At 36.5% G+C, this 27968-nt stretch overlaps 1 protein-coding gene across 3 annotated transcripts in view; it reads right to left on the bottom strand.

Annotated features, from left to right (window-relative positions):
• The window catches only part of RETREG1 (reticulophagy regulator 1), a 43489-nt gene extending 15956 nt beyond the window's left edge, over positions 1–27533 (bottom strand). For 2 of the 3 annotated variants that reach the window (XM_070940768.1, XM_070940769.1), the window contains exons 1-3: positions 27262–27503; positions 21105–21211; positions 20366–20396 (exon numbers count right to left, since the gene is read on the bottom strand). In XM_070940768.1, coding sequence (XP_070796869.1) covers positions 20366–20396; positions 21105–21211; positions 27262–27473 — 350 coding nt within the window. In that variant the 5' untranslated portion in view covers positions 27474–27503. Of the gene's footprint in view, positions 1–20365; positions 20397–21104; positions 21212–27261 lie in introns of all 3 variants that reach the window. The other variant, XM_070940767.1, reaches the window with a different exon arrangement.
• Positions 27534–27968: the final 435 nt, after the last annotated feature.

The raw sequence follows: 27968 nt of genomic DNA, 5'->3' as shown, positions 1-27968 counted from the left end.
ACAAATGCACATTAATTATAATGATAGTGATAATTTTGCCACAGAAGCTGGTAATCCCAGAGTTAGAGGCTAGGTTGCCTCAGAAGATCAAATGCTGAAGCTAAATTGGATTTGCCGTCAACCAAACGCACATATGAGTCAAGTTACAGCACAAAACTGCTTGTTCAAGTTCCAGGAAAGCAGTCTCAGGATTGCAACATTGCCAATAAATATCCTACACCTTTCTGAGTCATATTCCTCCATGATGACAATCATCTTTCCTCCATGATGACAATTATCTTTCCTCCATGATGACAATCAAAACTTTACATAAGAAAACTCTGATGGTGAATGGGCATTTATATTTTTTAAAATATGAATTAAAAATGAATTTTTTTAAAAAATCATTTGATAATTATATAATTTAATCCAACTACCAGAAATGCTTGAAAAGAGATCAGATATATTGAAATTAAAACAGAACACCAAGATAATACAGAACCTTTCAATCATTTCTCAATTATTTTTGGCTGGATTAAAATTCATGTGTTTCATACAGAATTTTTTTTTCTGCTGATAGAATTGTGTGTGTGTGTGTCTGTGTGTATCATATTCTATTGTGCATCCAATGAACTTTCAAACCAACTGCATACAATATGTGTACCTTTTGAGTTGAACTTGATTTCTGCTGAGTACTATATATGGGCAAGTTTGCATAATATAAAAGAAGTTTACTTTGATATCCCCAGGAATTTTTTTTAAATTTATCACTTTAATCTATGGCCCTGTTTCCCATTTGGTGTTACATATATAGCAGGTAAGTGACTGTGATCCTTAAAAAACTGAGGAAAGTGGGATCTGGCTATATGCATCATGTATATAGATAGTCCTTGAATTACAACCACAATAGAGATCAACATTTCCCTTAAGCAAGACCGTTGTCAAGTGACTTTTGTCCCATTTTATGGTCTTTCTTCCCACAGTTGTTAAGTGAATCACTGATTTACTAACTTTAGTAAAATGGTTGTTAAGTGAATATGGCTTCCCCACTGACTTTGCTTCTTGGAAGGTATCAAAAGGTCATCACATGACCAAGAGCTACCACGACTGTCATAAATGTATGCCAATTGCCAAGTGTCTGAATTTTGATCACCTGGCCATGGAGATTCTACAACAGTCATAAGTGTGAAAAATGGTCATAAGTCACTTTTTTCAATGGTATTGTAAATTCAAACAAATGGTTGTAAGTTGAGGACTATCTTATTGGCTTTTTCTCATATTTTCTCATGTATTTAACCTTGAAAGTTCTTTGTACTTTTAGCCATTGTTTTCTGTGCTAACAGAAGTTTCCAGGTTAGCAAGGAAAATGTTACAACCTTGAATATTTACTATGTCTTAATTTCCATAAATGATTTTTTTACAACCTTGCCTCTTGAAAAACATATGTGATATAGCCATTTGCATATCCCAAAACTGAAGGCACAGATAAAGAGGCTAAATCTATCAACAAATCAAATCACTAAACACATGGACCACAACTAAGATTAATATAACATTCTAGCTGGACCTGAGTATATTTGAAATGTAAAACTGCTGGAAAAACGGAGGCAGATATCCTCAATAATATAAATAATATATAAAAGTGGCAAATGTAGATGTCTTCATCATACATTCAACTCCCAAATTCTGCTCAATTTCACTGAATTGTTTAATATGAAAAATGAGTAAAAGGAGAAATGGGAATTTCAGGAAAAAATAATATAGTCACCCCATAACGTTACTTATATAAATAAGTGGTAACTTGCACACCATCAGCTTGTCTTAGTAACCAACAAACCTGGATATCCAATTCATTCCTCATGATCAGGACAGGAGTATCAAAAGAGTACATTATGATTAGCTGATGCAGCAAATATTGTTTTGTGTTCTTATTAGAAGGCATGGGAGCAAACTGGAGATTTGCTCATCTGAAATGTTAATAATTAAAGTACATGTGGTTCTTGCTTAACAATCAGTCATTAAGCTTCCATCTGAGCTTACAAACTGTGCTGAATAAACAGTACTTACAAGCAGTTCTCACACTTATGTTGTCTGCAGCATCCCTGTGGTCATGTGATCGCAATCTGGGTATTTATTGCCTGGCTCCCAATTATGCTTGGCATCCTGCAATCATCATTTGCATCCTTTGCTGGCTTCCTAAGAGCAAAGTTAGTGGGGAGGCCACCAGAAAATTGCAAATGGCAACTGCATGATGTCCTTGTTTAATGACATGGGGGAATTTGCTTAATGATGGCAACTGGAAGGGCTGGAATTCTGTCACTAAGCATCATGGTCACGTGATATTGTGCTTTATAACTGTGTTGCTTAGTGACAGAAATTCCACTCCCAATTCCAGTTGTTAAGTGAGGGTGCCTGTAACAATAAAATGTCTATAATGACAACACAATATGTGTATTTATAAAAATTAGTCCATAACTTAAATTGAGACAGATATATCTTGCAAATACATTACATCTTATAATGGTAGGTACATTTAAGTTTGATTATTTAAATACATTTTATAATACTGTAATACAATACAATAATAGTTAATAATACAATACTTAGTAATATAAGAGCAACAGAATATTAAAGACATATGCCTCTTCTTAATAGCTGGAGTAATATTTTAATTTTTGGTAATAGAAAATCTGATTAAATGACTACATCACCTATATATATCCTTGAATATCAACAGTCTCTAACTCTCTCCAGTGTAGATGGTTAACAATTCCAATAATTAATAATTCTAAATATCTGGCGAGTTAAAAACCAAGTTGAATTTCCAAATAGTCATTCTAATCCAAAGAAAAACGAGTTATTTTCTAATATCCTTCAACTCAAAGCCTTAAAAACTTCTGCTACAACCTGCTGATTTGATGATCAAAGAAGCAGTCAAGTTGTAGTAAATTATGTGTCTATCAATAGCAAACTACACTAGGATTATCTGTATTTCAAGTTTTCTATGACTGTAGGTTCAGAAGAGGAAGAGGATGACAGTGATTTACAAGTTAGAGATGTAATGTCATCACCTTAGGCATTTCCTATTCAGCTTTTACAAATCATGTATTTTTGTACTGGCACTGTCATGTAACATTTGGATTAGTTTTTACACACATAATGAAATTTATCTATAGGGTCATGGCTAACATTCAAGCTGATGCTGATTTATTAAACAAAAAGAAAACCATTTTCAAAAGGTAAAATTACACTACCTCTCACTCTGGGCAGGATCTTCCCCTTCCGACATCCCTATATATATATATATATATAGTTTTTTTGTATCAGAAGTATTAATCCAAAGCCCAAGAAAAGATTTCAGGATGAAGAAATCCAGTCTACAAGTCTCCTTTGCAAGCTCTTGTTAAGTCTCTCTGATAGGAGGTATATTTACACATTTACAAAGTGTCTGCTTGTCTTGAATGAAGTTCGCCCAGGACTGTTTTGATTGGCTAATTCAGTGAATAAACAGGTCACTCCTAATTCCAAACACTGACAGGCTGTAAGGCTGCAAGCAGTGTCCAGAAGCCAATACTTTTATAGTCACATGAGAGAGAACACTACCCAGCTATTAACTTCTACTTGCCTAACTACAAGTCAGACATAGCTTTCACATTGCTAACTCTATAAATAAAAGAAAAATAAGGTCTGTTCGTTGTATTTTTTTATTTTATTTTGTAGACCAAACAATCCTTTCCCAACTAGTTATCTCTTTTAGTGCCATTGCTAAGATCATTAGATACCAGTACCATACAAGGAACAATGAATGGCCAATGCTACATTTTTTTCCAATTAAAAACTACTTCCTTCTTGCCTTGGCAACTTGATAGATCATTCAAAATCTTGTGAATTAAAAACAAACAAAGCAATTTCCTAACATAGTGGCTTTTTCTTTTCATGTGATGGTCAGTCCGATTTAATATTTATCCACCGTGGCAGAGGGCCAACCCACAGTCACATCACCTAGTTGCAATACTTAGGTAAGGAGTAGCCAAAACAAAACAAAGCAAAACAGAAGTTGTTGTATTACATTATATAATCTTTGTAAATAACTGGGTGTGTGGCAGATATAATTAGTAAATGAGGTGGAGAAAGCTGCAACAGAATTGAGAAATGAACAAACCTGATATAAAATCCCCTTAGTGAGGATTTTCTATGGGAAATCAAGGGAATTAAATTGGGTGCTAAGAATCTGGTTCCGTAGGTCTGTAATGGAAGAAGTCAGAAGCAGAAGAAACAGGTTCCTCAGATGCCAAGGCAAATAAAGATCATGGAAGTAGATAAGGGGATTCTCAGTCAACAATGGAGTCTGCAAGAAACCCTCTGGAAGGGAGGGGGAGAACAGAGAATAATGAAACTTAGAATTTGAGAAAGAGACACATTTAGGGAACTATAGGACTAGGATACTATTGGGCCCTGACAGACAGGACACAAACAGATCCATAAGGAGAAAAAGGAGAGAAACAAAAGTCAGCTTGGAAGCAATGGCCAAGAGGAGGAGAAAGAAAAAGAAATGGTTAGTATGAATTAAGAAGCAGCTTAAAGAGACAAAGGCAGTAATAATTAGGGATTTAAAGCAAGAGGGATAAAAAAAATCCAATACTGATAATTAAGAGGTAGTTTAAGGAGATAAGAGAGAAAACAGGGAAAGACTATTCTAAGGTAAAAGGGAGAAGGCTGATGGCTTCCCCTTCCAACTGCACTGTGCCCTGCTGGCATACCTTCCTTCATCTACAAAGGAGACAGTAGCTTAAAAGGGTGCCTGGGCTGGCATACTAGCCCAATGGGGGATAAAAATGGCAGTTTTCACCCATTAGGTGCCCCCAGTGTGTGTCAATTGAGAGAATACTGTGGTCCAGAAGAAAGAGGAGCAGAATGGATTCAAACAATCCAGCAGAGTTTCAAGAGGGATCAAGCAGCTAAGAGGTCAGTCTGACTTGCATGGGCATCTGTGGCAGACTGCATTGAATTCTTCCAAGGATGGAAGAAACAGATGGTTTGAATATGTACAGCAAGTCTTGGGCTTAAAAACACCCCAGTTACAGGATGACCCATAGTTAAGAATGGAGCCTACTGTAGCAAAAATTGTGTTAAATACACAATGGATTAAGTTCATTGCAAGGTATTATACAATAATACTGTTCTGGCTTACATACAAATTTGACTTAAAGACAGACTTTGGGAACAAAATTCATTCTGCAATCTGGAACCGCTGAACTGGGTGTTTGAAATGTACCGCACCATGCCTTTGAGTTCAACAGCTATTATTTAAAGTGCTTATTTTATCTATATAGGTGTGCAATATTCGCTGTGTATATGTATGTTCATTAGTTCCTAATGCAGGTAATAGAGATGGTTTGCTCATAGTGAGAAATCAATAAATGAGAGTATTTATAGCTGAGGGTTGAAATGAGGAGTCCTTGGTACTCTCTGAACTTGCTTGTTTTCTTGCAGACGTTTCATTAGCCAAACTAGGTAACATCATCAGTGCTAGTAAGGAGTGCGGTTTGCTGCCAGTTTATATTCTGATAGTTTAGGTGGGGGTGGTCTTAGAGATTCTTTGCTTGGGCTGTTTAATGTTGTCTCTTTGGCATATTCTTGATTGGGGTATTGTTTACTTGATTGTTGGTCTGAAGTTAACCTTGGAGTTAATCTATTCTGATCTGGGCGCTGATTGCTGGTGGAGAGATGCTTAAGTCTTTTTGTTCTCTTTTGGGTTGGTTAATTGTCTCTTTTGCACAGTCTATAAATGTTGTTAATAGTGAGAAATTTATATTTTCTAAGTGGATCCATTGAGAGAAAAAGGAAGCTATGTGATAAAGTAGCTCCTGCTGATGCGAGAGCTGGCCACTGACATAGTGAATTCTATAGCAGCGGTCACCAACTGGTGGTCCACGGACCACTGGTGGTCCATGAGAAAATTTTGGTGGTCCTCAGAACAATTATTTGCATTTTTATATTGCACTAAGTACTATTTATCTTTTTTAAAAATTCATATTAGTGGTCCGCGGGATTTAAAATTATGAATTTAGTGGTCCTTGAGGTCTGAAAGACTGGTGATCCCTGTTCTATAGAATGCGGATGTCAAACTCGCGGCGTCATTCCACTTCAATGGATACTTTTCATTTTCTAAATTTTCAGACTTAAATTCTAATTGGCTGAATCCTGGGCATATACAGAAACCTGAAGCCCAGACCACATCAGCTTGCCGAAACATTGTTTCATCTATTTATACTAAAACAACGATTAAGACTGGTTTTTTTTTAAAAAAGCACAATAGTTAGTGCTTTTTTGTGAGTTCTAGGTTCAGCTCCTTGAAATATGGCTTCAACATTTGACTGACTAACTTTCAAATATTATGGATATTCTATAATACTGGGCTGTTAAGAAATTTTGTTTTATATACTGAATGTATTTGTTAAGATTTAGAGACCATCAGGACTTTCGGTAGAAAAGAGTTCCAAGAAAGAAGATTAAAACATGAGTGAATCAACTTGAAGATTATATGTGTACTGTTAGGATACTACTAGCAAGCTCAATTTTACTATCACCAGAAATCCACACTGCAAATGGCTCAGCTGATACATGTATTACCGGTAGGTTGCTCTCTATAGTGCTTCAGAGAATTTTAGAACTCAATACAGAGTACAGATTAAGATAAATTAAGAGATAATTTATCTGTCTTTCAACAGAGAGAAATAAACAAAGCAATGCTGTAGCATTAAAGCAATAGAATGCTTTGTCATCCTTGCTAATGGAAAACTTGTCTTCTAAGGAAAGAGCAAAACTTTGGGGCTTGTAACTGGTTAAATAAAATACACATTTTTTTTTTTAAAAAAAGGAAAACTTGTCTTTTAAACATTTAGTATAGATTTGAACTGTTTTGAGAAAAACCAGGTTTATTTCTTGTTCCTATAAGCTGAAATCTATTTTGTTGATTGATGAGGATCAGCTTAATAGTACAGGACAGGGGTCACTTTTATTTTAAAGTATAAGAAAATGAACAAGTATAATCAGTTCTACTGATGTGCTCTTTTTCTTCTGATAAAGAAGTGCCCATCCAAAAAAGGTCAGTGGCACCCCAGAGTAAAAACAACCCCCATCTCCATTTCTGAATTAAAACCTGTGTCAGGAACTAGTACTACTATATAATAATACTTATTATTTATGCTGCTATAGAGCTTTGCTTCTTTGTTTCAGTTCATTCAGCTTTCCCCATAAGAAACCCAGATTACATTAGGAACTAAGAAAAAATGCTCAAAACTATTAAATGGGAATAGACATACATTCTGTATGCCAAGGAATAACATTGGTTTGTATGGTTTTAATATTATTATTATTTGTGAACTTCGCAGAGTCAGCTGGAATCAAATTGGATTATATAAATATACAGTATGACAAATTATGAATGCATTCTTGGATTCAAATTCCAAAATAGCTTGGCAAAGTTCACATAAAAAGCAAAGTTCACAGACAAATATTTGGATTTATTTATTTTTTGCTAGAAAATCTCTAGTAGGAAAGTGGCGTTTCAATGGCACGTCTTCATGCTTTCTTTTTGCTAGGCAAATGAAGGGACATAGCCAGATGATTTCACATAATTAGGTATTCACATGCCAGGAAAAGGAAAAATAACCAATTTGTTATTTGAATTTATTCAGTGGATCCATACATTTTGACTGTACCTTATTTAGTTCATTAAATTGAATTAACTTTGCCTTTTTTATTTATTAGATAAACCTTCCAACTCTGCATTTGTTTTCATGAATATAGAGTGGGTAAAGATCTGAGTAAAATGTCCACATGCAGCTTTAAAAGTAATACAGCTTGCTGTTGATAAAGAAATAAAGGACAGAGATAGGTCAACACAAAAGGAAATCATAAAGAGTCTGTTAAATATAACTGTTTCAGATGTCCAACTTAAACTAATATGCCAAATGGATGGCTGTTCACATAAGATATACAACTTATTATATTTGGTAAATCAATTATTTTTTTAAACTACTTTTTATTGAAACGAAGAAATACATAAATACAAGATGTTTCTATTTCAATAGGTTGTTGCAGTTCACAGGTCAAGTTTGCTGAAATTTTATTTTATATATATATATTTTAATGCCACTATATTTTCTATTTAGAAAAATGTTTTATTAGAATCAATGCATTATTATTGGAGATTTTATATTCTTTACATTCTATTGCAGGCATGTCCAACCTGCAGCTCAAGGGTGTCATGCAGCTCTGGACAGCCAGTATTTGGCCCCACAAGACTGTACACTTTTAATATGATATGATATGATTTTATATTATAAAACTATATTATATATTTTATGTAGCCCAAGACAATTCCTCTTCACTCAATGAGGCCCAGGGCAAGCCAAAAGGTTGGGCAACTATGCTCTATGTATTATTAACTTCAATAATCTCTTTACAACAATTTGATTTAAGTGAAAAATATATTTTGCTAGGGCACAGGATCATGTCATCTTTCTTTTCATCCCTTCTGTTTTTTGGTATTATTTATATGGCTCTCCTGAAGTACACTAAACTCCCAAACAAAATTGATACAATATTTTTTTCTTCCTGTTAATCAAGAATTAATGGAGGTAACTTGACCCCAAATGGACTACTCCTTTTAGTTGATAATGCTTTAAAAATGCTGTATCAGACAAACAAGAATGTAAATAGTAATAGTCATTTTTATTATATTAATATTAAATGTAATAATATTGCTAAATGGATTCATGTAAATTGATTTCATTATCTGTAGTAATAATGGCATATAATTATTTCTATATTTAGAGAGAACTGTTATTACTGCTTTGAGAAGACCCCTACAACAGCCTCAGCTTGTATATACAATTGGAAGAACGTTTTTACAATTTATCTTGTTTACGATTTCCAAATTCAGGGAATCTCCACTTTATTGAAATGACAGCTAGTTAGGCAACTAATTAATTAGGAATTTATTACTTAACAGTAATGAGTAAAATCAAAAATCACAAAATCAAAATAGATCCACAGTTAGCTATACTGGGCATATATATTGAAGATAGTAAGAAAATAAAACCTGAAGAGAATTGTGTAAGGATAACTTATTTACCTATCATTTTTATTTTTTTTAAAAGTCTCCCCAAACAAAAAATACACCAAAAAGAAGCAGGGATTAATTCATTTGCTACAGTATGGAATTAGACAATTGCATTAAATTCTGCTCCGTTTAAAATAGTTGTCATCAATCAAAAAAATGCTATGGCAAATAATTTCCTGCTTGTTAGTTGGTAGGTGGTGATTTATAATAGAATATTTATAAAATCTTGAAACTGATGAAGTTCGTATGAATATTTTTGTTATTTTTTGCTGTGAAATTCCTATGATTCCTCTATTTAATTTTCTTTTAAAAAAGGGGAAAAAAAAGAATGACCATCACGGACATGGATGTGCAAAATCTGTTTGAAACATCTGTTTCATGCATGTCAAATGTGAAACAAAACCTGGCTGTTTCAACTGGCATCATTGCAAGTATTTCAATTGCTCAGAGCACTGTGATTGGGCTGTTTGGTGATGGTGGGGAGGTTGTGACTGGGTTCCTTTTTTCAAACTTTTTTTTCTTTCCAACCTTATGAAGCAGCAGGGACAATCATGTCTGTCACTGCTATTAGTTTATGTGGAATGGGTGATGTGGGATTGGATTATTTAGAAGCAGCAGCAGTTAAATGCATAGCCTGACAACAACAACAACAACAACAACAACAACAACAACAACAAAGAAATAGATTGCTAATATCTGCACTCCTGCAAGCCTGCTTGGTAAGTTATAGCTTTATTTTTTTAAAAAACTGCCATGAGATAAATGGATTTTATTATGATGCACTCTGGCAAGCAGGCAATGAAATGCTACAATGTGGTGGTAGTATGTTTGTGTGCATATGTACTCCATGCATGTTCTTGTGACCTGTTGAGGCTGAGTTTCAGGATACACTTTAAAACCACAAACTTTCTATATTAGTCAGGGCTATTTTACTGAGCTTGGTGTCTACTCTCTGCATGCTCATGTCCAGCAGTGCCTCTTTTTCTTTGAGCTAGCAGCAGCCCTGTCCCCCACCTCCCAAAAAATCAAGCAAACACTTTTTTTTGATTTTGCTAAGTAAAGGGAATATTAAGATTTATCCTGATAGTCCTTTTACTTAGACCAAAGAAAGACTTAAAAAAATAAATAAAAAAGTTTCATAACAATAGGAAAAAATGAGGACCCGGATTGTGGGGGCAATAAGCTGACTTTGTATAAAATTGAACACCGCTTAGGGGGGGCCAAAAAGCCCTATTAAGCAGGTATATACAAAAGTATGAAGGCTATTGCTTAACGCATTGTAAGCCGTCCTGAGTCTCCAGAAAAGGGCGGCATATAAATCGAACCAATAAATAAATTAAAAAAAAGCTTCATAATGATGGGAAAAATGCAAATGAAATTTGCTACAGGCCGTTTAATTGTATTACTAAATAAAACTGATAACTTACTTTATCAGGTTGGGCCTTTTTATTTTCAGACTTATTTTCAGACTTGGACTGTTAAAAAACAATAGTTGTTTTCTGTCTTGTAATCTGTTGAGGTTGAGGGTTCTGATAATTTGTTTAGATTTGTATTTGGGTATTATTATTTTTTTCAGCAAACAAGACAGGGTTGTGTTATTATAGTTTCCTGTGGGGAATTATGTTAATGTTTTTAACAATGTTTTAAACACAATCCTTTAGATCAATTTTTGCTATTCAGGCAGTAAGTATTCATGATGGATTACCATCCTACCTTCTCTAGTGATCTGGAGGTGAAAAATCAGGGACCAAAAACTTACGGTGGTATTATATTTTATAATACTGTCAATAATAGTTTGTATTATTTTAGCTTTGTTTTATGTTTGGTCTCCTTTTTATTCTTAAATAGTTCATTAATTATTTGATTCTATAGTGGCCTTTGATGGAAGTGAAACTAGTCATATAGTCAGCCAGATGTTTAGAATGAATTTGGCATTTTTATTCAAATCCATTTAATTAGACCTGCCCTGTGAAACTCTTGTTAAAAATTGAGATTTATGCTGATGGTTCCTAAGGGCTGTATCAGCAGCACTACCAACAGACAGTATCATATGTATCCTTTAAAGAAAAGCTAAGCCTTTCAACATGTATGTATGTATGTATGTATGTATGTATGTATGTATGTATGTATGTATATGCATGCATATATGTATATGCATGCATATATGTATATGTGTGTGTGTGTATATATATATATATATGTATATACACACACATATATATAAGGAAAGTGACATGAATAGTCATGAATTGCAAAAAGGAACATACATATAAGCATTAGGATTCATTTGATTTTTTTCAAAAGCCACATCCATAGATTGAGAGAAAAAATGCTTTTTGGGTGGGGGTGGGGGGGGGCAGAATGCATGTAATTCTTCCTTATATTAGTAGAGCAAAGCATTTTCAAGTCTGGTGCCCTTCAGATCTTTTGGCAGTTGCCATTCACTCCAGTCACTATGAATTAACTATTTAAATACTTCACCGTCAATGACCAGCATACCCACTGAGAACAATCTCCATTAACTTAATAATAACTACAGTTCCACTATGTGATTTAACAGATCTGAAGGGCTCCAAATTGGGGAATGCCAGCTGTGGCCATCATTGATATAGTATTTTCAAACATTGAAGACACATCCATAATTCCATTAAGCTATGGACCCCTTCCCTCACAAAACTGTGCTGTTAAATTTCTCTCAGCAGATATTAAAACTGTTAATAGCACAGGCAGAGATCTAAGAATGTAGATCTTTATTAAGCACATTTATTGCAAAAACTAATGAAGCCATTATGAAAGAATTCAAGTGATGGTTATTTATCAGTGTGAACCCAATTTATATCAAAGTATAAATTATTGTGTCTTTTTCTTCTGACCACATATTGCAATAGCTAAAGTTTCCATCTGTCCCTTATAAGGGTAACAAACTAGAATGGCTTTAGGTTGCTTTTGGCCTTGCCAGGAATTAGCTGTAAAATATCACTTTCTAAAAAGTATTAATCCTTGCATATAAAAATAGGAAATTGTATTTAGATATCCTAATTACTTATGGTATCTAAACATTGTTGCTGCTTTGAAAACACACATTTTCTGCCTACTTTCTACTAAATGTAAATGAAATAGAAAAACAAAAAATGGAAAGAAATATCCTGTTAGAATATTTTGCTAGATACAACGGAACAATTCATTGAATTTTAAAAAAAAACTTTAAAGTGAATCTCTAATTTCTTTAACAGCGTTAAAAACATTTTCATCTGCTACAGTCCAACTACAAGTATACTGTAAATCAATTATGAGACTTCAAATCCACAGAATATTCAAAATAAGGTGCTGTATGACACTTGTGCTGTACGACACTTGTTACGTTCAGTATGTGCTGGAGAAAGCTCGAAAAATGTGGTTGTTTTGGTCTTGCACCAAACAATGAAAATGGTTGTTCTAAGTTCATAACATCTTTCTGTACACATGTTTAAACTTAACTCTTGCTTTTTCATTTAGCAGATTCACTAGTGGAAATGCTGTCTTGAATCAGGAATTGGGTAATTTGTTGGCTTGATTTCTATCCTAGTTGCCTTTTGTTCAAGAATTGAATACAGTCTACATCAGAGGTGTCAAACTCAAGGCCTGTGGGCTGGATCCAGCCCACGGGGTACTTAAATCTGGCCTGCGGTGCCTCTGGCAGCCAACAGGGCATGGGGGGGCATGCATCCCCCCATTGCACCCCATTTTTGACCTGGATGGCCTCCTGCAACACTCTGCCAGCCAAAATGGGGCACGGGGGGCGCATGCGGCCCCTGCGCCCCATTTTCAGCCTGGTCAGCTTCCTACAGCATTCTGCTGGCCAAAATGGGGTGTGGGAAAGCCGTGTGCGGCTCCCCTGCGCCCCGGTTTGGCTAGTAGGGTGCTGCAGGAGGTGTCCGTCCTGTCTCCTCTCCTTCTCCTGGCAGGAGCTGCTGAGGAGAACTACAATGCTGATCTGGCTCTTGAAAAAATCCAGTTTGACACCCCTGGTCTACATAATCCTCCCTTCTCTTATTTTCTTCATAAGTAACTGGCCTAAAATTACACAGCAAGCTTTTGTAGTTTAGGGCTTGATTTGAATCTGTGTGTACCTGATAAAGTTTTGTAGCCCAGTGGAGAACCCCTGTTTTAAATAATATACAAGATTTATTCCATTATATTGGATATTCTAGAGCATTCAAGTTTTTATTCCCTGCATGTTCCCCGACCCCTGCGCGTGCACGTCAGAGACCTGAAGACCAGCTGGCTGGCGGGAGGAATGTGCACATGCGCAGTGGGCTGGGCTAGGGCGACAGCTAGCATGCCCATAGAGAGGGCTCCATAGGTTCGCCATCACGGATATAGAGTATCCCCATGCAGCTCTAACTTGTTTTTCTATATTATTCAGTATATGAAATTGCTGAAGGTCATCTATAATTTTGAAAGTCCCATCAATATTGATTTCTTACTTAATCTGAAGGAATCTATTGATATTTGTTCTGAGGGAAACATCTTCCAGAAAGGATTGTACTCCTTGAAAAAGCAGTACTGTAGCCTGGCAGTACTCCATAACTTATTAATATTCTTGAACCTTCTGTACAGGCAGTGCAATACCAGCTGCAATAAAGTCATTCTGACATGGCAGTAGTAAACAAAGCCATGGTTATATTGACTGCCATAATATGCTCTATGAAAAGTTACTTTTGGTGAGTATCATGGTGCTCCAATTGCTGGACAACATGGTAGTTTAGCTGCTAACCAGATCATATAATTACAACACATTGTAGCATCTGAACAAACCCAAAGGTCTTAACACTTAATCTTGGCAAAAAACAAACAAACAAACAAGAAACTGTCATCAATATTTGTGATATTGGTCTTAACTTTTAAAATCCTGGACATCTTGGAATCTGATTATGTGAGGGACTATATATTTTGTTTTGTCTAATTACTATCATGTGTATGAGAGGCCCTTTTGAAAACAGCTTGCTAAGCACATGAGAAGACTTTCTTTTCCATCACTCTAAAACTATGGTGAAACATTATTTATTTATTTATTTTGTTTGTCACACATGTACATGATAGCAGGTATAGGTATAAACATAAACATAAAGAAAGAAAGTAAGTACAGATAAATGGGGATAGTAGGACAGGGACGGTAGGCACACTGGTATGCTTATACATGCCCCCTTTACGGACCTTTAGGAATGGGGTGAGGTCCACTGTAGACAATTTGAGGTTGAACCTATGAGGGTTTGAGGCTGTAACAATATTTAACTCTCTCATTTTTCTGCTTTCAGAAAGAGAATCCATTTTTTAAAATTTAGCCGTTAAAGTTGTTACTAGCTTTAATATTGTTTGTATGTATATTACTCTGATGTCGCATAATTATGTTTTTTGTATTGCTGCGCATTATGATAGAAAAATAAATAATAAAATAAAAAGCATGTTTGAAAATAGAATGTTTTGGGTTTTCATTGCCTTAAATCATTTAAGAAAAAAAGGAAACCATACAAAATTAAATTATTGTTATGCTTTCCTCATTTTTACTTTAAAAACCTGCATAAAAATACATACCTTAAAAACATACAAAATCTAAGACACTGCATATCCTTTAGCTATGAGAATTAAAAAATAAGTATTATGAAACTGTGCTTTCAGCTAGAGCTAGTCATAAATTGTATCAAACACTGGATGAGAGAATGATATATGTCTGAAAGCAAGTTTTGACTGTATTATTCTGTTATTATTTTATTTCAAAAATCAGTATGCCATCTACCCTTATTAGTGGTGGGTTGCTCCCGGTTTGGTCCGGTTCTATAGAGCCAGTAAAACAGGTGGGAGGCTCCGCCCACCCGCCACGTCATCATGTGTGAGCTGTGTATGTGCAGAAGCGCACACGTGGTCCCGTTGCAAACTGGTAGTAAAGGTTAAGTAGAATCCATCCCTGACCCTTATGACTCTAGGCAGTTTGTAATACCCACATTCATTAACATGTTTAATGCCACTGACCGTAAGTTTTTTTTCCTTTGCAATAACTACATTTTATGGACAATCCAGAGAAACTGATTTCTGGAGAAATCTGAATCCAAGCCTAAATAGCATATTGCTAAGAACTAATGTGTCAATTGTCTATATTGTTGCACACTTTAAAAAAATGTCACTCTTTTGGTAGTGTTTATAATATTTCTTACATTATATACGAGAGAAGAGAGGAATAGCAATATGGAAAGAAATTCTTTTTCTCCTAACATTTGAAAAATGTTTGTTTTGACACTCCCCTCTCCCCCAAATTATGTGGAACAATTGTTTTTTCGTTTCAGAAAACTTCCCTAAAAGTGTTCCCAAAGTATAATAATGAAACAAACTATTTTCCTTCCCTTCAAGGACATTGTATGTAAGCACTAAGAACTGATTTAATATGATCTAAATACTTAAAAGAAAATGAGTTATATTTGGTAACATAAATATGTAACTATTGTAATATGCCAGAATCCAAGTTTGGGTGGTATATAGTGTATTATAAAATGAAATAACTGATCACACGCAGTGGTAATTATAAAAGTCACACATTGTTTTCTACACAATAGAATTCATCTCATGTAAATTCTATCATGCCCAATAAGTCCTTCAGAAATATGGCCAATGACTTAAACATGGACCAAGTTGCTATATGATTAAGGGTATCAAAGGACATACAGAATGTGCCAGAAATATTTCACTATTTAAACATTCACTGATTTTTGGTACATAAACAAACCATGTCTCTGTTTACTTGAGAAACCCACTTCACAGAAAATATGTTGCAACACTTTATTTCCATGCATAATACAAGGCTGCATGAGGTCAGGCTTTAAGCAGAAAAATTGTGAAAGAAAATAAACATGTTTTTTTGCTAAAGCATTCACATGCTGTGATCAACTTGTGCCAGGACATTCCTGCCAAAGTTAGCAACTAATCAGATGTTCTGATGGAAAACACACCCTCTAGTATCATTATAACCTGGATGCTGTGCCTTCTGTAAAGAGAGTGTTTTGTAACACTTGCTAGTGTTTTATAAATAATTGTGTTTAGCAAGCCAGGCTACAAGTAAAGGTCAGGAGGCTAGTGTATTATTCTTCATCAATGACTATGCTGACAGAAACCCTTCCAACCTTCGCAGTCCTCAATCCTGCACACTCTTCTTACTTATACTACTGCTGGATGACAATTTGCAAGTATAAATAAAATTAATTTTTTTACCTGTATGAAAAATGAAAAGGCAACTCATATGGATTTGTTTTCTACCTTCAAATCAGTGTTGACACCTAGCGACTGCATGCCTAGTTCCTGTAAGATTCGGAAATGATTTGCCATTGCTTTCTTTCTAGGGCTGAGAGAGAGTGATTGGCTCAAGGTCAATTAGCTAGCTTTGGGCCTAATGGTCTCCCAGTTTCTAGCTTGGTAACTTAACTGCTACATCAAACTGGCTCTCAAAACTCATAATGTATTTTTTTCTTTTCCTATGGTTTAAAACTTTATTCTTATAGAATATAAATAGAAGTGAAGAATTAGAAGTTATAATATAAAAATTAAAGTTTGAAAGGTATGAAGAAGTAAAGGATCTAACACTTAAACCATGATCTTCTCACAGTCTTAGGCATCAGTGGAATTATTTATAATCCAGTTTTATGGAAAATCCAATAGAATAAGAATAACAAGAATTGTAGATTGAAATAAATGTGTTGTATATGTGTGTATTATATCTGTTTGCCTGTCTATCATCTAGCTATCTGCTTAAGAAAACTGAGGAAATGCCATATATGTAATTACATAAAAGCCTATATATTGTTTCTTAGAACATACAGTGTACATCATATTTGATACACTTTACTGCCCTCTTCAGGATCTTCACACAAATTACCAAGAATGTAATTTATTCTTTGGAATAGACGGGGGAAAAAAAGAAAAGAATATTTCAGTAAGCATTCCTGCAAATTGCCATGCTTCCAACTAAAAAAGCATTCTAATTTTTTGATGCTCAAAAGTATGGATATGGCATGGGAAGCTTTCAGCCTACTTTCCCCAGTATTTATTGAAGAAACTTTGAAGAACGGCAGCAACAGAATTTGTCTCAATATAGTCATGTTTTATGCTAAGAATTGTAAGCAACTTCAGGAAACGATGCTAAACATTTTTAATCTTTACTGATGAATACTGGGAAGTTGGGAATGAAAAGGGATCACATGGTTTATCTTTTGTCCATGCTTACTGTTTTGGAGTGTTCACAAAGGATGTTTGGAATGCTTCATCACCTTCCTGTAATTTTTATTTGTGTGTTTGTGTATACAGTACATACATACATGCATACGGTATAGTATATATGTCATATATATGTAAAATACATATATTATATCTGTTACTATTTCTGACAGCTCTTAACAGATCTTTGTTAATTAGGACTGAATGATAATTTTTTACAATTTGATTATTGATAAGGGATGAGCTATGGGAAGATTTTTTTTTTTACTAAAATACTAAAGAAGATGAAATACACTTTTATTTTTCATTTTCTTTGTATTAGTCTTTCATATTTGTATTTGTAAACTTTAATAAATGTATTTTAAATAAACAAATAAATCCACTATCTTTTTCCATATTAAGAAAAATACATCCATGCACACATATAGACATATTAGAACTACAGCATTAGAGGAAGTATGCCCAGAAACTGAAAGACAGATCAAAATGAAGCTAACATGAACTGTCTTCACCAGTATGCTAAAAAAAAAAGATGATAAAACTGGTTGACAACTTCTGAAAGCCTGAACCTTCATTCAATCACTATACACATACATACAAAGTACAGCACAGTATTTTCTAAATACTTTTTTTTAAAAAGTTAGAACATCCTTTAGATGTATGGGAGCTGTTGTTATGGTTTGCTGGCAGCCTGCGGAGCTGGCAGCAGAGTTGGACAGTGAGGAGGCTGAAGAGGAATATGGGCCAGTTCTGGAGTCTGGGGAAGGGCTCTGCATTGGAGGCAGAGATGGGGCCAGGGCCATCTAGGAGTTATTGTTGTGGCTCCGTTACCTGAGCCTGTGTCATCAGCAGGAGAGGACTCCGAGAGTGAACGAGAGGAGTTGGCAAGGCCTCCCTCTCCAGGACCCTCCTCTCTGGCAATGCCTTCCGTGTCCGCCGAAAGGCAAGAGATAGGGCCGGGGCCAAGCACGCCCATGCAGCCACAGGTGGACAGTGATGAGGGAAATGAGTCTTGGCTGGATCCTTGGCAGTGTCGCAGAGATAAGCGCGCGCAACAGAAGAAAAGGTGTGCCAGAGATTAAGCTGAGTCACTGGACCACACCCCACAGGGTATAAAAGGGGGTAAGGTGGCCATTCAGACTCTGTGACGGACAAAACTAACTACTATCGAATCACATTGCATCTTTGGAAACAACATTATCGGCCTTGGATTTATTTTACGAACTGGACAATTCTTGACTGTGTGTATTTTGTTTATGAGTAAAGTACTTGGCAAGCAAATACTGGGTTTCTGCCAAGCTTCTTATCGGAAGAATTGGTTGTCTGCCACTTTATTTAACCCCCGGCTGTCTGTGTGCATGTGTGAGATGGGGACAGACAGTTATATGCTGACTCCAGAGTCTGACGTCAGCGAGGCAGAGGAACAGTGTGTGCATGCGCAGAGCTGCCAGAAGGCAAGAACAATTAAGATAAAATGGGCGACTCAGGAATAAGGCTTGGAGATGATTGGCCCCTCCCATAAGACATAAAAGTGGAGCAAAGGGACATGAGCCTTTGCAGGAAGCAACTTCGTTCGTTCTGGTTGGTTTTAATTCTGAAGCTCTGTTTTGACTCTGTGCTGTGTGTGGCCTTGCAAAGCTAATTGCCAATTAGGTCTTTGGCAGCATGTCAAGGGAGATTTATTTTATTTTATTTATTTTATTGAATTTCTATACCGCCCTACTCCCGAAGGACTCAGGGCGGTGTACAGCCATGAAATAAAACACATAGATATACAAAATTTAAAATCAAATAAAATGAATTAAATAAATTTGGCTGAATTAATACCCATAATTTAAAATACCCATAATTTTAAAATATAAAAAGATATAAAAGATAAAGGTGGGGGCTTATCAGCCTTATCCCGAAGGACTGTGGCAGACTTCTGTCGGACTCTTTACAAACTATTTGTGACTCATTACAGGTTGTGAATGAACATAATTCACAGACGTTGAAATAAAAAGAGGGTTTGGGGGACTAATTGTGTGCTTTTTACTGTCTCAGGAAGCCTAGATCAGAACAGCTGTCTATTTCCCGGAGTTTCTGCCTATCCAATAAGAATTATTAAGGAAGACACTCCTTGAGTCCTACTCTTGAATTATTGCCAATATTATCAATATGGCACTTCAAGGATGTTTCCTTTCTGCAGGCATCCATCTTTGGAATAGTGTCCTGGGTCAATGTGAGCCCTGCTGTAATGGAAAGTAGGAATGAACTTGAGGAACATGAGGAATAGTCACAACCAAGGCAACAGTGTTAAAAGAAATTTGAGTCCAAGTCAGAAATGTAATTTTCACATTGCTATCTATTCTCCAGCGGGTATATCATTCTATGCATTCAAAACCCAGTTTGCTATAACAGTTATAGGTGTTAATTTAGGCATACGGAGAACATCTTTCCATCAAATATCCTTTCAGTTATGAATCATCCTAGACAACTTTGGCACTGCAATTTCTCTTGGCTGAACATATCCCATGCGATTCTATCACGAATGATTAAAACTATGAATACTCTTTCAGAGCCAAGCTCTTTCAGAGAAACAGTAGAACAATTCAGTAATCTTGTTTCTCTTGCTAACGAGAGGTAAAAGTAAAGGGTGATATAGAGGTGCTAATTTTTGTTCCACATTTAGATATGTCTTATTACTATAGCATTTGTACTGACATCATATCTCAGATGGAATACAGATTCTTAAGTGCATTATAGCATATGCCAAATAGTCATTTACTAAAGGAATTTGGCAAAAGAAAATTCACCGAAAATTTACCCAGACTAACTTTCATTGAAGCACGTGCGCTTTAGCATTTTAGCTAGAACTTATTAAGAGGGAAATCTGAAATTGTAAACATTCTTCTGAATCACAGGAAAATATAATAGTAGTATTAAATTTATGAAAATTACGAGGAAATTCTGATACTTAAAAGCCCCTGGTAAAATAAAGTTTATAGATGGAATAAGGAGTAACTCAGCAGCACTTACTAGTCAGTGAGACGTCGCCATAACTGCCCACCTGAAATCAGAATAGGATAAATAATCAAAGCAAAAGTATTTCCTTTGTGGCCTAGAATACATTACTTATGAGCCATCAAGTTTAACAGTAACAGAGTTGGAAGGGACCTTGGAGGTCCAACCAACCTCTCTCTCTCTCTCTCTCTCTCTCTCTCTCTCTCTCTCTCTCACATGCGCACACACATGTATGTGACCCATATTCAGATCATAATTAAGCTATACAAATGTAACATAGGAATTGGCTCTTGTAGGGAAAGAAATCATGTAACGCTGTACAAACTTTCAAAAATGCTTACGTGAATATGAACTTTACAATTTAGGAGCTGACATCCGAACATATTCTGGGATAAATTAGTTGATATGAGCCATTTCTCTTAGTGAGCTGATAGGTTATCTAATCACAATATTAAGCAATAAATAAATAAATTTAACATGTATGCTGCCCATCTTGCCAAAGACGACTCTAGACTTCTTGGACAAAATGCAATGTAAAATATTAAAACAATAAAGAAGGATCTTAGATTTCAAAATTCAATTAAAATAAAACTAAGAATGGAGAGGGAGGGGACTCTTTTACTTATGTGGCACCCAAGGTAGATTACCTGAGACTGTAATTTCTAAATTAGGTGGACAAAGAGATACTGATTAGCTTCCAAACTTTACTGATATAACTTTACATGCTAAACCAGGTAGAAAAACAAAACCTTACCTTTTAGTCTAGACAACACTAATTCCTTCATCATTTGCATAAAGACTATTCCAAGTAGTATGAGTGAAACCAGGTGGTAAAATTTCCAAGGAGTTAGTGCTAGGAACCTACAAGAGAATTATATTAGAATCATTTAATTGAGCTTAGAGAGTCTTGCTTCCTTAAAAAGCTACATGAAATAACCAGGAATCAAAATCAATTTAAAACAAAACCAAATTTTGTGAATTTAATGTGACTGTTTATAGGCCCACTCTTATGATTTTGGAAGAATATTACTGAATTTGTGGGGATGGGGGAAAAATTAAATGTTATTTTTAAATTTTTTATTCTAGATTTAAATCTTCAGAAACCAATATTTTTTAAAAACCAGTCAGAAGATGTATACATCACACTGTGTCATCATGAAGTTTGGTTTAGCTTTAATGTAATGTGCAAGCCCATCAGCTGTGGCTTATAAACAAAGTTAATGACATTGCATTATATGAACCAGACTATATTGTTTAAGATATTTGTTAAATAAATGTTGGCTTAGTGTGATGTGTAAATTTATCTCTTTAATGTGGGTTTCTAACCCAGAGTCAGGTTTTTTATGACAGATGTAATTATATAGAACATGTTTATAAAAGATCTAACAATGAATTCTGGCAAATAAAGTGCGACTCTTTAAAAAGAAAATACATTTTCTAGTGGCATCTTCTTAAAAGAAAATGCAGAGCAAAGAAGATGCATGAGAAGACATGTTATATTTCCTTGAACATCAGTTCCTTTTCCAAATGCATTACTCAATAGTTTCTTATTAGATTCAACAGTTGTTTTTATGGAAAAAAAAGAGATTATAGCACTCTTCTAACCTGCTGATTTATTTCGGTCTCAGAAAAGGCTTTCATATCTGATCCTAACTCAACTTTGGCAAACTATATATACTGAGACTTCATTTGCATTTTTGTTTAATGCATATATCAATGAAATGATAGGAGTATTTGGAGGAGATTGAAGCATCAGAGAAAATGCTACAGAAACTGTATTGGTTGTATCATTACTGTCTCAAGTAGTAAGGTATATTAGACACAAGACTGTGGTAACTTAAGATACTACATTTAGAACATTAGCTAAAAGATTTACCCATAGCTTCAATTCAGTAAACATTTCAAAATGGTATTTCTTTAAAGAAAGCAATACATATTAATTGGGGAGAGGGAGCTCAAGTTCCAGTTTCAAACTGTAATTTGTCCCAAATGTTTGACATTTCTATAAGAAATTATCATAGTTGCACATTGTAAGACCTATTCAACCAATACAGTTTAAGCAGCCTAACTATGCACAGGATGGGTATCTCCTTAGAATCAAAGCAACACAGTCCCCTAAATATATAAAAAGAGACCCACACAATCAGACCAAAAAGCTTAACCCATTCAGCATCTTCTTTCTCCCATCTTCTTCTTTTGATAGCAAGATGCTTTTGGGACAATGTGCTATTCTGCTGCTCCTCTCCTGCACTTGTTACTAAAAGGCATACTGCCTCTGAAGCTGGGTATCAGAAATTGAGATCTGTAACTTTTAAAGACTATTAAAATATTCCCCCATTTTATGCCAAGCCATTCCAAAGCAAATTAAGGATGTTTTTGGCTGTCTGAACTGCCAGTCACTTTAACTGGATAACCCTGGATTCACACACTAGTTGAGAAAGCATTTCCTTTTTCCCTCCAGTTCATGCAAAGATGAACAGAGATGTTGCAAGTAATCCATATTTAGGGAAAGCCTTGTTTAGCAACTCTTCACAGTTACGATGAAAAAGGAACCTTGCAACAATCTTCACATTTGCAACCTTCACAAATTTGAAAGACCCGTAACAAGCTTCTCCTGGTGGATCTGATGAGAAGGGTAGATGTAGTCAGAGAGAGGCAGTCTCTTAAATACCCTGGTTCCATGCCATGTATGTAAGCTAGAATCTAGAGGAGTACATAAGCAATTGACATCGTGGGAGGACTCAGTAGCCTCAGTAACCTGCTGTGTAACTTTGATAAAAGTGGAAGTTCTTGATAGGGTTATCTTTACCAGTTAGGTCATGTGTATATGGGTGAAATTAAGAATAATGGGAGGTGACAGTAGATAGAACTCTGCAATCATAAAGAAAGTCAAGCTACTATAAAAGAAGTCTAAATTCCAACTGGGATGAGAAGTCAGAAAATCAGTTTGATTTAGTGTAAAGGCACCAGGTTAGAAACTATGAGACTGTGAGTTCTAGTTTACTTTCGGCATGAAAGCCGACTATGTTATCTTGGCCAGACATTCTCTCTCAGCCCAAATCACCTCAGAGTTGTTGAGGGGAAAACAGGAGGAGGAAAGAGTATTAGGTATGTTTACTGCCTTGAATTATTTATAAAAGTAATAAAAAAAAATCTACAAAACAATATGCAGGGGCAAATTATTTATTATTACCAAGAAAAATGCTGGTTGTGGCTGAAATATTTAAACAAGTCTGAATCCCAAATCAGAATGTATGATGAAGACTGCTAAACCATTACCACTAATTTCTCACATGGCTAAATAAGTTCTTACAAAGAATAATAGGTTCATGAGTGAAGAAAGAAATGCAGTATGCAGGGGTGGGGGGGTGGGGGGGAAATCAAAAGAGAAACAAAAGAGCAGAAAACAAGATGGAAAGAAGAAACAGAAAGTAACTAAAAATAGCCTACTGTTGTTCTATTGACTACAGCAGGGGTCTGGAGCCGCATGTGGCTCTTTCATCCCTCTGCTGCGGCTCCCTGTCACTCAAAATATGCGTCACAGCCACCAATGTGTGACACCCACCGGCATGTGATTTATTGAGCTTTTTGACCCATCTTTTTTTTCGGACTTCAAAATGTTTAGGTTGCACGCAGAAATAAAAATTTGTTTTCTCTGTAGCCGTTCATTGATTTCATAAATGTAACACATTATAGCTTTTTTATACATAGCATAAAGGTAAAAAACGATATATGGAGTGTTATCTTCATTTTGGATGTCAAAAGGGTTTGGTGGCTCTCGGTGTTTTCTTTTCTGTGGGAAACAGGTCCAAATGGCTCTTTGAGTCTTTAAGGTTGCCAACCCCTAGACTACAGCAAGATTTGGCACATACTAAGGCTAACGGGTATGCCACAGCATCTCGTTTTTATTCTAGAAATATATCAGTATTCAATTGGGGGGACAATTTATGTGTGGTTTTTTTCAACATTTTCTTTTTTTGTCTCATCTTGTATTTTAACATTTTGAATAAAAAAAAATTGAAAAAAAAAGAACTGTAAGAACTGACAGTTATTCTGAACAGAAAAGTGAGATCAGAACACATGCTATTCTCATCTCAGTTTAACTAAATTTATTATAAGAATGGCAGAATTAAAGAAATAACAGTTGAATTTAAAATACAAAGTGGTATTACTAACAAATGTGTGCTTAAACTACTTTGCTAGCTAAAAAAGGCTTTAAATTATGAAACTAAAATTGGAAAGTAAAAATCTGTTACAACATCTGTTACAAAAGATGTCAGTCAACCTGCTTAGCAAACATGCAGCAAAGAAGTGAAGGTGTTATAGAGTTTTGTTTTCTTTGGCACAATCAGAAGGTAAAAATGGATAATGTGAAGGAGAATTCAGTCCCTGGGGAAAGCAATGACAAACTTAGGTAAGTCAAGAACAATAATATTTTCTCCCTCCTAGGAAGATGATGATTCTCATTGTACATGTTTTGTATTAATTGGATGGATACCATCTTGTTTACACTCTACTTACACTCTATTTTGTAATTTCTTTGATGCTGTGACCTGCCCAGACTTGTTTTGAAGTCAAAACAGTGCCTAGATCTAATAAAATAAATAAATATGGATAAATATATATTTATGATAAGAAAGATCAAAACAGTGTTTCTGATGCTGGAAGAAGGTCTTGGATGAAAAAAAAAAGTACAATGCCTCTGAATTTGGGTGGTGTGGTGGTTCAGCAGTTAAGAAGCTGGGCTGGTTGGCTGGAAAGACTGCAGGCCGAGTTTGAAACTCGAGCGCCATGCAACAGACTGAGCCCCCATTGTCACGCCAGCTCCTGCCAACCTAGCAGTTCGAAAGCATGCAAATGCGAGTAGATAAATAGGTACCATTTGGGTAGGAAGGTAACAGTGTTCCGTGATGTCATGCTGGCCACATGAATACAGAAATGTTTTTGGACAGTGCTGACTCAACAGCCTTAATACAGAGATGAGGACCACTCCCTATAGTTGGCAATGACTAGCTGAGTAAAATCCATAGGGATTCCTTTCCTTTACCTTACCTCTGAATTATGAATTTGGAGGTAACCATTAACATTAACATAGAGTACAAGAAAACCATTCAATATTTGAAATAACTATTGGCAAACAAACTCATATTTTGGACTTGTAATATCACCAGATTGAAAAGATAAGGGTTAGGTGAATGGACAATATCAAACTATTTAAACAGCTACCCTTTGAATTTCAGCTCTGAGATATAACTGATAGCAGGTTAAGATGCGGATCATTTGTCTATATAGAAACCAGGAGTTAAATTCTTACTTGATGATTTCAATTAACTACAGTAGCTGTATCTACATGACCTGTGAACCTATTATTAAGTTGTTGATTCAATCTAATTTTCTGGGTTTGAATAACACAACAACACTCTGAGCCTTAAGCCAACCCTATAGGATAGTTTTGCACAGTATGATGCGCTAAAATATGCCAGCTAATTTGAGCTTCCAAACACATTATTTTTACACTACCAATTTCAAATTCTTTTTCTTTTGAGGAAGATTTGCTGGGAAAAAAAAGAATAGATTCCAAGAAAACCTTCATCATACTGCTATGTGGTCCTTTCCCCATCTCTTGTTTTGTGCTGTCACTGTTCCTTTTTTTTCTGTGCACCTGCTTGCTAGTGGAACAGGAAAATGAAGCTTAAAGGATGTATTTGCGCTGCTGTTCAGGTCCCCTCCCAGCTCTGCTCTGCATTTATTTATTACTTCCCTCTGCCTATCTCTGGCTTCTGCTACAGGTATGGCTTTGCTTACACATGGCTTTGCCTGCAGTCAGCTGTTCTGCCCTCCACCCCACTAATTAAATCCAACCAACGATCACATGCAGAATCTGTCACTATTTTCTTTATTTCACATTTCCGTGTCTGTTTTAGCTCCTCCTTTCCTTTAAGCGTTCTCTAGGTGCTTTTGATGTCCCTAGCATCATCTAGTTGCAGCTGATTCACCTTCCCCTTCCACACTGCATTCCTTGCCAATTACTACCTTATTCTTCTAGCCATTTTCCCACTTAGTCTCTCTCCCCTGCCCCTTCCCCCACCATTTAACTTATTCCGATGGGCTTCCATTCTTTCTTTCCAGAGTGTCCCTTAGGGAAATATTTTGCAACACCACCATCTTTGAAGAAGCAAAAGAAAATAGAAGGAAGGATCAGTCACCACAGAGGAGATGCAGAAGAAAACCACCATTCAGAAGCTCTTAGTTGCTAAGCGGAAATAGCAAAGTATATCTGTTTATTCGAACAGAATGCAAACCTAACCCAGATAAATAAGTTGTCTACCACAAAAGCCCGTCTTCCCTAAAGATGAAGAAACCAGTTGTGCTTCTTCCACAAAGAGGGAGGAGGAGAGAAAAAAAAAACCCTTTCCTACTGTGCCTTAATTAAATGATGAAATCCACTATTACACGATGAAGTAAAGGTTCCTGGCTTAGGTGGCTTATAAGGATTAAGCAAACAGATACGCCAAGTAGCTAGAGTTAGCAGCGATCGCCTATGGAAACCTGCCCACAGAGAAACAGATCTACTACTTTCATCCTCTGCTTTAGCAGCATCCGGACGGCAGCTGTTAGCAACAATCCCCCTAGACTGGGCGACAGCCCTCCTAACACTCTGTACATGGTCAGGAGCACTCTTTTCATGAGCGCGCCCTTAACACCTTTTCTTGTCCGAGCCAAGGAACAGATGGTAGAGCGGAGCCACTAAAGGCGGGGGGGGGGGGGGGGAGAGAGAGAGAGAGAGAGAGAGAGAGAGAGAGAGAGAAACCAGGCGAGGAGGAGGAGGAGGAGGAAAAAGAAGAAGCAACTCTCTGTTGGAGTCTACACGAACCATCCGGGGAACCGAGATGCGCGGCTGCGTCGCTCACCAGAAGAGCAGGTTGGCGCAGAGGAAGCTGGCCAGGGTGCAGAACGGCCTCTTCCAAGTCAGCGCCTCCATCACGGAACAATATTCGGCAGCCGGCTGGGGTTCAATGCTCGACTCTTCCTGCTTCTCCGCCGCCGCCTCCTCCTCCTCCTCCAACCTGGGCCCTTCCAGAGGGCTCGGCGGCAACATCACCTGCTCCTCCCCGCCATCCATGTCGCTTACAGCGCCCGACACCAGACAGAGGCGGCGAGCCAGCGGAGGCTTGGAAAACATCCGGGCATAGTCAAGCCTCTTATTCCGCCCCTTTCGTAAGGCAGGAGCCAATAGGAGCCTCCGATGGGGCTAGTAAGTCTTGGTGATTGGCTACTTTGGGGGCAGGGTCTCCAAGCGTTCAAGAGAGTGCAGAAGAAGAAAAGCTGAAAGGGGGCGGGTGGAGGGTGTGTGTGTGTGTGTGGCGGGGAGGGGGGTAGGATAGGTTTCAGGATTAGGAAGGTGAGGTCGGTCTGAGCGGCGTGCAAATAACCCGCGTGTATCTTGTCTACAGAGCGGGGCGCGTTGAGAAAGGGGAGGACCGGGGAAAATTTGGGGAGGGTATTATTGATTGCGAGAATACGTTGCAAACTCCAGCCATTAGAAAAGCAAAAGGAGCGAACGAATGGAGGCAGATGGTTTATTGCTTTGCCAGAAAAATGAGAAGTGTGATAACGC

This window comes from Pituophis catenifer, unplaced genomic scaffold (assembly GCF_029215685.1).
Source record: "Pituophis catenifer annectens isolate HBS135680 unplaced genomic scaffold, rPitCat1.0.hap2 SCAF_3, whole genome shotgun sequence".
NCBI classification, from domain to species: domain Eukaryota; kingdom Metazoa; phylum Chordata; class Lepidosauria; order Squamata; family Colubridae; genus Pituophis; species Pituophis catenifer.
The sequence above is the reverse complement of the archived record's forward strand: the minus strand, read 5'-3'. Positions and strand labels throughout refer to the sequence as shown.